At 43.4% G+C, this 12406-nt stretch overlaps 1 protein-coding gene across 1 annotated transcript in view; it reads right to left on the bottom strand.

Annotated features, from left to right (window-relative positions):
- Window positions 1-12108, bottom strand: part of PIP4K2A (phosphatidylinositol-5-phosphate 4-kinase type 2 alpha) — a 119478-nt gene extending 107370 nt beyond the window's left edge. The window contains exon 1 of the mRNA XM_075047698.1: window positions 11775-12108. Coding sequence (XP_074903799.1) covers window positions 11775-11915 — 141 coding nt within the window. The 5' untranslated portion in view covers window positions 11916-12108. The remainder of the gene's footprint in view (window positions 1-11774) is intronic.
- Between the last annotated feature and the right edge of the window lie 298 nt (window positions 12109-12406).

Here is a 12406-nt window from a genome sequence, read left to right as displayed (position 1 = left end):
AAAAGCAAGCAGGTTACTCCAGCTTCAGGTGTTACTTCCCACCAGCTGAGTACAAGAATGTCTATGCCCTTGGCCAACTCTACTACAGAAAGTAACACACATTGATTTAAACCATCACATTTTAATTCCACTTTGTTTACAAGTAACACAGGCTCCCTTAAACTATGAATGCAGTTTTTAAATTACTTTTAGCCTTGCTATTGAAGTAAACATACACACATAGCAACAGCTGCTTGAGTGACTGAGTTACTGTCTGCCAGCTAGCTGTATTTCTATATGCCTCAGCACCCTCTGTTCTTAATTAAACTTAATTTCTGAACTTTTGTTCAGCATTGTGCTACCACAAGAGTAGTTTGGTATCCTGTGACAAAGCCAAAGAGGAATGTTTTCCTGCCCCCAGTAACTCGTAAGACATGTAGATAAGCAAGCATTTGTACATGCCAAGTAAGGTAAAGATGGCTTAGCCACTTCAGCAACACAGCCTCCAAACTACCTGTCATTACATACATTTTAATGAAATTGTTAGAAACACAGCTTTTCAGGAAAGAAGTCTCTGCATTTTGAAGGGCATTTATAATGATGCGAACAAGACCTCCGGCAGATCGCTCCAGATTAGTTAGCAAGAATTATCCCATTGTAGAAGTCACCACTGTTCACATCCCAATGGACCTTCATCATTCAGGTGATCAACACATCATGCAGGAGGAGCCACTACTTTCAGGCTCTTCCAGTAAATTCTTAGGTGCCCAGCCTTTAATTGTGAAGGAAGTCATGTTCAACCAGAAAACCTTAGGAAGTAATTAACAGGAAAATTAAAAAGTTGATGACTTAAATATGAAAAGCCCAGGAGATTTCCTCAACAAGATAGGAATACTAAAAAATATCCTAGCAAATGACAACTTCCAAGGAGAAGCTTGCAATATACCTTCTCTGAAAGATTCAGCAATTACCAAAATAACATCTGCAGAGTAATTAGCTTGAAAAGTGAACTAAACCCACTACTACCAACCACCGATAATTGCTCTATGTGGGGGGAAAAAATGCCCTGAGAAGTGGTGTTGAGAGATGTGGTGGAAAAGGAAAAAAATCCACCCCACTCCCACCGAGAAAAAGGCATAGAGCACTAGCAAGATTCAAGATGCTCAAGACTTCAATAATGCTTTGCTTTGATGTACTGCAACAGAATGAGCTGAGAAGGGATGAGGAGTGCAGGATTCTGTGAGCCCAGAGACATCTGAACCCTATTAACATCCCTGAGCCAACATAGCCTGAAGGACATTGCTCATTCAAATGAAATAACCAGCTACAACCGCCTGCAGCTGTAGGTAGGAAAGAGAAAGCAGCATTGTTGAATCAGCTGAAGCCCAAAATAACAGCTGGAGAAACTGCTCTATCAGGAACCCCCTGCATCCATAGAAATGGACAAGAGGTTCTGAAAACAGTGGTTGCAGTGCTTTTTGCCTGCAAGCAGGTACATGTGTTTGTTAACAAGTACTGAGATTTTGTTTCTGTAAATTACTTTTACCACTTGTCTTCTGTGGGCCTGGGGAATATCCAGAAAGCTTTTCTTGTTTGTTTGGTCCTGTCCACTGTGCAAGCACAGGGGAAGGCTGGTTTACATACCACTGATTGCAAGTGAATCATGAGTCAGACTGAAAACTCACTAATCTGACTGACAATTCTGCTTAAGACCTGAAAGAATAATTATACCAGAAAAATTTATCTTCAATCCTCCTCTGCTAACCTTATTATCACCAGAGGGGGGAAAAACATGGAGAGCAGCAGGGAAGCCCTAGTTTGCATCAGCCCCAAGCTGCTGCACAAGAGGGTGGTGCTGAGCTGCAGCACCTCACCAAGCATCTGTCACTGCACTTCAGCTCAAGTGAGTCATTTCTGAGCCCTCCAACTGCAAGTTTGTGGTTACTGAGGAGGAGAAGAAGGTTGGGTATGGGCTTTCCAGTGAAGTCAGCTTGTTTGAGACTGCTATCTTTCCCAGAAAGACAACCAGCTCTTTTGAATAGCCAACTGAGACACGATGTGTTGATAAGTGTTTCCTCTTCAAGGACTTACTGTAAAAATAATTTTATTTCAAGTATAAGCCTTTAAATATTAACACTACTTGGACCAAGCAGTCTCAGATATGTACTTTATGAATCAAGAATTTATTTGCATACCATAGTTAAAGCTGATGGTGTATATCCTTATATAGGCTGCTTGAGTGACTCTGGAAGTTACCACATCATTTTTCTTTCAGGATGGGAAAAGGTACAGAAAACCCCCAGAAACAGAATAGTACATAAGTACAAATCTACTTTCATCATTTGCAAAAGAAAATCATGCAAAACTTCATGAAAAGGGATACTCAATTAAAGAGGTACAAAATTTTAGAACCAATACCCTGAATGCAAGTGTTTGTGCCACTGTTCTCGGAATCACATAGAAGCCAAAAGTAAGCTTGTCTACTGTTAGGCCTTTATTAAAAAAAAAAAAAAAAAGAAAAAAGCAAAAAACAGTATTAGGATCATAACTTCAAAATCTAATATAAAAATAGATATCCCATTCCTCACTCAATTGCTTTCTCAATTTTTGGTATTTTGCAATTTGGTCTCCCAAAACTAGCTCTAGATTCAGATCAAAATACAAGTTAGAAAGACTGAAGCAGGAAGCTCAGAGATTAGCAACCTTGCTTTTATTATGTCAGTCTTCCGATTTTTGCTCAGCTCCAGGCAACGATAATACATCAGATTTACATGCTGTAAAGGCCCTCACAATTACATACTTAGTATTTCTGAGCTCCTCTAGAAAGTTTTCTGTTATAATCACCTACAACCCAACCCACGATGAGGGCCACACCACACGGTAACACCAATAAATACCAATAACTAGAGACAAATTACATGGCTGAGAGAGAAAACAAGTACACTGAACAAACAGAAACACAACCAGCAACACTGCGACATCAGAACCTGCTGTACCAAAAGTGGTTTTGGTACCTAAATGATCTAGCAAGGGTCTGCAAAACACTGGGCAACATGATTAAAGCAGAACTAAACTCTGCAAAACAGCTTTAAGTCTACTTTGCAACAGGACATGCCACAGATGAAGGGTGTTATTTCAGAACTCTTAGTTTAATAACAGAATTATTGAGGCTTGGCACCACAAGCTAATCAGATACTGCTCAGTTTTAGTTCAGTATAATAAAATTGTTACTAAGCTGCTTTCTTTTGACTGGTCTTAGGCTAACCAAGTTCAGTATTTTCCTCTCTTCCTCCTCCAAAAAACCCCCAAAAGTCAGTGACTGCTACAGCCACATGCTTGATATCCTACAAGAGAACATTTAAGGTAGGATTCTCAAGAATTACTATATTTTTTACAAAGTCTTCCAAATGTTGGTATTTATCTCTGAAAGCAGTTTCAAAAATTTCAGCCCCTAGGAAGCCATTACAACTTTTCTGAGGATATTTACTCTCTACCTGGATAGGCAAATTATGAGATTAGATGGTTCAGCATGTTCCAAAGATCAAGACTGAAGAGATGACCAGAAAATGACAGGTACAATATAGACAGTTCTGTCTCTTACAAAATACATGACTATTTCAAAAGGTTAAAATAGTTGAGAAAGGTCTCCATGTTGAAAGTGCAGAATCCACAGTGTTCTCTACTCAAGTGTTGGGTTTGGGTTGGTTTTTTTTTTTTTTTATACTGTGGACAACAGCTTAACTCCAGGCTACCAAATATGAAATTGAGCTGTAGATAGGATATCACTGGTCAAAGAGTACACACCAGAGCTATCCAAGTCCCTCCAACTGTCCTAAGAAACTATAAAAACTCACCTTAAAGTACACATACATCAGTCTCTTCCCTCCACTCTCCCTGCAGTGTGTTTGCAGCTCCCCTTTTTAAGCTAGGGCTGACACTTGTGGATATGGCCTGTTGCAGTATGAAAACCCTACCCTATTCACTCTTCTGCATTAGTTTTTCCTGTAGCCTATCTCCCCAAATGAACTTATCACAGGATCAGATCAGTGCCAGAGAGAGAGTGGAAACAAGTCCAGCAGCCCCAGCTTTAGCTGGCTTCAGTATTATGGAGGCTGTGGTCTGACTAACCTTATGCTAGCTTAAACTGGCACTTCGTTACAAAGAAGTTGTTTTGCCCCATCTTTTCTGCTTTTGCACCAACTCCACGTTCTTTGTGCTGGCACAGCTGTTTGCACAGCTGGACAATGAACTTCAGTGAATTATGGCCCATCTAAAAACTCCTCAAAATGTATTATTTTTTGCTGGATTATTACTTTGGAGCTGGGTAATCACTGATAAGGAAAACAGATATGGCTGAACTTGTTAACCAGGAAGACCGGAACGGCAGAGACTTGACTGATAAAATGCAAACACAGGAATAGCAGAGTTGTGAGATGTGAGACAGCATATGACTGAGACATCAAGAGGGAGACTGGGAAAAGTGAAAGATTAAACCAGTTAGCTCAAGCAGCTGCAAGGTGGTTCCGTAAGTCTCAGCCTCACCAAGGAGCTCCACAGGCTTTCTAATAATGCCACATAAGGGAATGTAGGGTTTTTTTCAGTTTTGTCTTACAATCTAAAAGGATCATGCATATACTCACAGCTGTGTTAATAATATTAAGGTTGCCTTGGGAACTTACAATGCACACAAAAGAGCTGGATTAGACTAATTACCTTGCCTCAGTACACAAGGTAGTTGTTCACCAAGTCTGATGAAAAATAAGTACTCTAAAAGGTGTATGGCCATTAAGTATTTCTACTGCAAACTATTCAACCCCACTCTTTGAAGATAGAGCTAATGTTTTCTTTTCAGTTTGTGACATCCATCACTACAGCATTCAGCTACTTCAAACAATTTTCACAACACCCTTATTAAGCAATCTCTCAACACAAAACTAATTAACTTATTATAGAACAGCCCAGGCTCTATAGGAAGATCATAAGACAGATGTTCACATAGCAAACCACATGCAAGAAGTTACCATCTCAACAATTCAAAGCTAACCCATTTCACCACTAACTGCGATGCAGACCATGAAGACCAGCAAGGTTTGTCATTACCATCCCATAGCCGAGGTAGCCATTTCTTAGACTGCTTCAGCTATTTTGCCAAGCGCAAACATGTGCTTTACCAACAGTGTAAATGAGGAAGAGAAATCAGGACTTTTGTTAGGCATCTAACTAGCAAGCATCAAGTATAAAAAGTGGAAAAACATGGAAATAGGCCTTGGGAGTAAACAAAATAATGAATTCATACTGGAGTATATTACCCACAGGAGCAGTCATAATCACTTAAAAGTCAGGAGAAAATGAAGATGAATGTGTACTTTCAAGCCTTTAAAACCTCACAGTTCAACAACAAAGATAACTAAGCTTTCAACAAGTTAAGGTATCTGTAAACCAACATGACTACGACTCTAAGTGCTGGCAAGACTATACCAAAGACCTGTAAATAACAGGTAGTTTCACCATACTCTAAAGTTGTCATGAAGTTGCATAATGTACAGCTAGCCTATGGAACCCTGTGGTACAAGATGTTTTCAAGAAAGAACAGAAAACAACTGTACAGCAGGAACTGCATAATGGGGTGAGTCAGTTATATTAAACAAAGTTTGTCACCCTGAAACTACAGGAGGAAAATAAACATCTACCAGGCTCTGGCTGATGGGCATAATGCAAATGTCTGCTTTAATGAGCAAGGAATTTGAAAATAATCCCCTAGACACTCTTTCTTAAGGCATCTGGTGCAGGATACTCAAGACAACTAAGTTGAGTCAGCAAAACAAATTTGTGCCACCTGTTTGCTTCGCTGAACCCTGTCCAGCCCTCTCTGCTGTGGTTAATGAAATTCCATTTCAAACCCTATAGGCCCCGCCCGCCCCCCCCCCCCAGCCTTTGCATCACCTTATCTTGTAGAACAGAAGAAACTACAGAAAGTAGCTTTGAAACTGCTGTCAGAGCTCTTTTCATAGGTCTTCCCATCTCATCCCTAATAGAAGCTATTGTATGTGCCCCTTTCAATAGTTCAGAGAAGAATATGAAATATCACCCCCATTTGTATTTCATGCAGGAATATTTACTACCTTTAACCTAAGCATAATAAATATTTACAATTTGTATTTTTACTAGTCCATCCACTCAGTTGCAAAAGCAGTATCAAACTAATTTCTGCAGTACACAGAGCCTGACACCCAAAAAAGAACCAAGTTTTCTATAAATAGCTTTTCCTGTTCTACTTCCTTCTATATACAAACATCTGGGCTGAGTGCCCATCTGACTTTATTTTAAAATAGTTTTAATTGCCTTATTATCTGCTCTGCTGTAATCAGTGCTTTTTAATACATTGTTTCTTCCTGCTTCTTCGAAAGAGCCTTCTCCCATGTAGCCTACCACCACCTCCATTAAACAATTAATAAGGTTTGTTTTTGTTTCCAAGCTCACTGTTACAAATCTTGAGTTAACTCTAAGATCAGTAACTTTAACTTTGTCTTAGTCATTTTGAAAAGCCACTTAGAGCACAATTGCAGTAGTGACATTCTGCATTAAATACAAATACTAGTAACACAGTTGACAACACAACTGATGAGTATCCTTCCCAGTCTCAAGACAGTTTCTAACCAACCTGTTGTGCTGACAGTAAATGCCATGAGTCAACATTACAGTTCCATATCCTCAGGGTGCCACTAGTCTCATCATCATTTAAGAGTATATTAAAAATATGGACCCAGAAGTTATCAACTCCCCTAACTTATGAAGATATGTTGCCAGTAATAAGTGCTGTGGGTTTGTTTTTGTGGATTCCCACCACCACCCCCACCACTCCTTTAAAGGAAACTGATCATAAACCTAAGTCAGCAGTTTTTATTCTGGAGGGCATAACCTAGCTTTTAATTATTTTAGGCTTCATCTTTCTAATGATCTACGCAACAAGCTCTTTTCAGTGTCATTTTCCTAAATGTACAATGTTTCAGGATAGGAAGTTCTTAGGACAGAGGCTAGGTAAGTCAATACTAAGAAACTTGATTTATGCCACAAACTGAGAGGGTACACATTTACCTAACAAGCTCTCCAGTGCCATGTTAAAACATAAGGACAGGCATGAATAAGTGAGCTATTTGTGTATTGGTCTGGATAAAAGTTTGTAACAGGGAAGACAAGTATGTTAGCCAAGAAAAAAAAACCCAACTGAAAACTGACAAGAACACAGATATTTTACAGCTTTCTGTAGATACAGAAGATACCATGATCAAATATATCCTAGTATGTATGAGGGGGAAGATGCATTTACTTGTCACGCTTTTTTTTCCTCCCCACTTCTAACTGTAACAGTGAATGAATCCAGGAGTTACACTGGCAGATAGAGGAGTCCCACAGCTGTCGCTTGTTTTATTATTCTGTCCTGGTGTTGTTCCACTTCTGTTAAAAGATAAAGCCAGATTACTACAGCTGAGAGTGCAATAGTAGCATCAGGCTCACTGTGCCTCATGTGAGCAATTGAAGGAGGCCATGGACTTTATTATCAGTTGAATTCTTCACCCATGGAAAGTATGCTCTTTCTGATGTACCCTGCAATATGGGGGGGGAAGTCATTTGATGCATGTATTCTTATTGTTCTCCTTCCTTATTAGGCAGCAAGTGCCACTGAGAAGTCAGGCACTGCTAAATTTTTAGATCAGCTTGTAATCATCCAAGAAACAGATGGCGATTACAGATTCCATGGGCTGGGGCGGGCAGGGCGGGGGGGGGGTGTTGTTTGGTTTTGGTTGTGTGTTTTGTTTTGGTTTTTTTTTTAAACTTGTACAGTATGCGCAATAACTGCATTAGACATTCATTTGCCTCTCCTAAATAATGTTTCATTTAATTGTTGACACAGTAGGTGAGTTCTCCAGCAGCCCATTCTTTACCTCAAAATTAGCTACAAAAAAAACCCCCACTTCTAGTAATTTTCTTCTGTCTTTCGGGGTGATATGTTTTGAAGGACCTAAGCCTAGCTCCCTACAAATTCCCAGCTTTCCTAACAAGCTTCTAACAGAAGCAGGCAACCAACATGAGTGAGACCAGACTCACCATCATTGTGACTGGGATGATCATCATAGGCTGCAGAAAACACAGAATCCCTAGCTTTCACTTTTGGTACAGAAAACAAGGGAGGGAAAAATTACTTCCAAAAGCATTAGGCAAAAAGTTACACACGACCTTCCTTCCCTCTCCTCCTTCCCACAGTTATTGGAAATCCAGCAGCAGTGACAATACAGAAGTAAGAATAAGGATGTTATTTACCGTATCAGTTGTAAATGAAGTATTATTACAATTATGTTAACTAGCTAAAAATATAGCTTTAAGTCACACTAACCACTGAGTTTAAGTGTTTCAGTAGCACAGCCAGATTATCTTTGACACAGGGTAAAAGACCGAGATAAGATCAACTCGTAATGATGCAGATGCCTGCAAGATCCAAGCACACAACAATTAGTCTTTGCTGCTACAAGTCATCAGTATTATAATCTCATCTACAACATGGGACACAGTTGCTTTCCCTTTCACTTAGCAGAAAGTTTCATTCAACAGCATATTTCAGCATACTGAGAAATTAATTTACAGCTCTGAATGTGAGCATGTATTTTCTCACTTCTTAAGATACTTGGGTAATGTTTACGTGTTTTCCACTCACATGCCCTTTTAAGTTATTACTGAATTTGACTGCATTACCAAGCAGAATTTTTCATTAGGTCTCTACTTCTACCTAAACAACAACCAAGACCACCAAAGCAATTTGCTTGTGTAATTTATAAGAACCTTGGGTAACAGACACATCCCTGCAAATTTTTTCCCCATTAAGAATTCACACCTTTGCTGTAAGCTCTCTGCTTTCTGACACCATTGCTCAAGATGTCCCTTTATATAGTCACGTTTCCTCCTAGGACGGAAGAGTTAAGAGAACAGTTCTTGTAACTTTCTCCTTAGATGGAGCTTCTTCACACGTTCATTTTAAAATCTGAAAATCGTCCAAAGCTCAAGTATAGTGGTATTTTGGCCCCAAGATCAAAAAGTTTAAAAGCCTGCAGAAAAATCTGCTTTTCCCTTTTTATCTTCACAACATGCTTCCTTCCAATATATGCCGCATCCTGTCAGAAATGTGGGAACTGCATCTCAGCTTCACCATTTCAATACATACTTATTCCCCAAGACAGTTAGTAAGACTCAGAGCCTGCTATTGTCTCATTAACTGATATGCACCACAATGGAAGTGGTCTTAAAATATGATTTTTCAGATGACTACTATGTTCGAGTTTACTTAAATACTATCATCATGAACTATGATCTATGCTCATTTCCTAGTCTAACCTTTAGCTTAAGGATTTCTGTTTATTCTGCTAAGAAACCTAAGGATCCTTAATTCCTGTTCTTAATGAATCCACACACATAATTTGTATTTCTCCCGTGAGAAATTCTTATTTGTGATAACAGAGTCCAACCATCCTGAACACTTACTTTCATTTGCTGAACAGTGCCACATCAAGCATTACAAACTGATACGGTAAGCATCTGACGGAGGAACCTGCAACACTTCAGTGCTGCGTTCTTGGCTAAGAAGAGATGTTTAGATTTGGACACATCAAATTAACTTTTTTGTTTTTCATGCTCTCTCATTCAGAGGGATTTTGTTTTCATGGGGCCCAAAGCATTATTCATGATTACACCTTGCAGCAGGGTAAACAAATGGAATAATATCTGCAGAACACTCAGCGGATACTCACTCTTCCAACCATCATCTTCATATGAACATGAAGCTGCATTTCTCTGAGCACACTGCATTGCTGAGCTTGCTCTTTGAGCCCCCCCAACAGAAGGATTTTTGTTTACAATTTTTAAATTTATGTGCGTGAACCAGTATGCTGCTTTACTACATTTTCTAACAGGAACAGCTATGCGCGCCACAGTACACTACTGCGGGAGTCATGTACAGTGTTGCATTTGTCACTATTTACTTTGTTATTATTTGTACTGGAGAGGTCTTTCCTCCAAAAGTAGCGGTAGTTCCAGTACAAACGAACACGCGTAGCAACGAGCTGTCACAACAGGAAGATCTCTGTTCTCGTCAGAGATCTTCTCCCTCTTTCTCCCCAGGGAGACCGCCGATAGCTAACACACTGCCTGCCATTCAGCAGAAGTCTCTCACCCTGTAATTATCAGCTTGCTGTCTTTCATTAAAGAGGCCTGTTTGGGAATTTTTCTATGAATAATGCTAGCCACTAAAGGAGCAAAAGAAACTTGCATATTTAAGCCCAATTCTGGCAAACTGCATGTCGTGCACTTCCACAATTGGAGATCTTTTTGCTTTATAGATAAATATCTAGGTTCTTATCAGTTCATGACATAGGATGTCACTGCTCACCGCTGACCCACAGAAAACTTGAAATCCTTTGTCACCATTTCCTACCAACTCACAGGGCTATCTCACGCAGACTATTTAACCTCACTCAAGCTTCTCTTCTGTCTTCCATATCATATCGGTACATACAGCTAAAGCGTTTCCCCCAGATCATCACTTCAGGCACTGTGCTGTTTAACACAGATCTAACAGTGCTTAGCCTTGATGCTCAGCCTCCAGGCTTTGGGCAAAAACTATCAAAATGTACACAAAGGAAAAAAACCTCACCGGATTTGGATGTGTAGGAAACAAAAGGAACGCGGAGTTAACACAGACTGCTTTGCCTGTATCACGATGCTGTTACAGAATTTGCAGTCTAGTCTCAAATAGCACTTTGACAGTTATTCTTACAAGCAAGCAGCAACCCATATAAACCCAACACTTGGACGTACAGACTTTGCACCAGCAAGAGAAGAGAGTAAGTTTTTGGCTTAACCGCCCTGAAACCTGATTTTTGGTGATCTTTGGGCTCTACACTTTTAACCTGCCGTGGTAGCTATTTAAAGATGTAAAGCTGCGACTTGAGCCTCATAATGCCCAAACCATGTGACATCTTTACCAGGCTCCTAAATTTAACGCTGAACAGCAGCAGTCCAGCGTTACTGCACCCGGCACAGGGACTCTTTTGAAGACAGAGCAGCCCATCATCCGCAGGGTGATATAGCACTCCGCAAACGTTGCAATTCTGCTGCTTTACCACATCAAAACCCGGCCCTCCTCCCCTCCCCCAAGCGCACAAAACCGTCAAGAGACACTTGCTTAAGCAAACTGCACCGAAGACGGCAAAAACTTCGCCAGTTAAACGCCAATAACTGGGTTTTGGGGGGGTTGTTTGGTTTTGGTGTTGGGTTTTTTTTTTTATTATTTTTTTTTTAACCGCAGTACCTTTATGCAACGCCCGCTCGCGGGTGGCGGCAGGAGCGGCTCCGGCTCCGCTCGCAGCCCCGTCCCCTCACGGGCACCACCCGTGCGCTGTGGAACGAGCGGGACCGCCGATCGATAGGACACGGGCTCCCGCAGGCGCCCCGCCACGCCGCGGCCGGCGGCAGCTCCGCGCCTCCCGGGCGGCCGGGCGCGCATCGCCGCCGCCCCGGCAGGACACCGCAGCCTCCCCCGGCGCCCCCCGCCCGCGCTTACCCTGCGCCCCCCTTCCCCCCCCCCCGCCGGGGCGGAGGGCGACGATCGGCGGGCGGCTCCCGGCGGCACGTGCCCGCCCCGGTCCCGTCCGCCCCGCACCAGCCCCGCATCGCCCCCTCCCCCGCAGCCCCGGGGGGAGGGGTGATGCCCCGGCGGGGCGGTCGGTGGGTCGAGCCGCGGCGCTTACCGAGTGGTTGACCCCCCACATGAGGACGCTGAGCAGCGGGTCGCTAGCCCGGAACAACTTCACTTTTTGCGCCACGAAGTGCTTTTTCTTGGTCTTGGTTTTACTCGCCATGACGGGCACGATGCTGCTGGGGGCCGCCATGGCGCTGCCGGCGGCGGCGGGAGGGAGGGAGAGAGGGAGGGAGGAAGGGCGGACGAGCAGGAGAGAAAGGAAGGGGCGAGTCAGCGCCCCAGCCCCGCGGGCAGGCGGCCGGCGGCGGCGGGCTGGCAGCCGCGGGATGCCGCGCGCATCCCGGCCTGGCCGCCGGTGCCGCGCGCTGAAATGGCCCCGCTCGCGCCCCGCGGCCCCGCCCCCCCCCGCCCTTCGCCGCCCCCCTCCCCCCCTCGCGCGCGCGTGGGGGAGCCGCCGCCCGCCACGCACCGCGCCGCCGCGCCGCACCCCGCCCCCGCGGGCGGCGCGGGAACGCCGGCGGAGTTTCGGTTCCTGCCGCCCCACTGCGCATGCTCGCCCACCCCCACCCCCCCCCGCTCCTCTCCCCGGGCTCGCGCCTGCGCGGCCGCTGTGGGGAAGCCGTCGCCCTCCCGGCGGCCCCTGGAGGGGGGAGGGTGCGGGCGTCGGCCCCGCCGCCCGCA

Source organism: Buteo buteo, chromosome 2 (genome assembly GCF_964188355.1).
Source record: "Buteo buteo chromosome 2, bButBut1.hap1.1, whole genome shotgun sequence".
NCBI lineage: Eukaryota > Metazoa > Chordata > Aves > Accipitriformes > Accipitridae > Buteo > Buteo buteo.
Note: the sequence above shows the minus strand (reverse complement) of the source record. Positions and strands in the feature narration are given on the sequence as shown.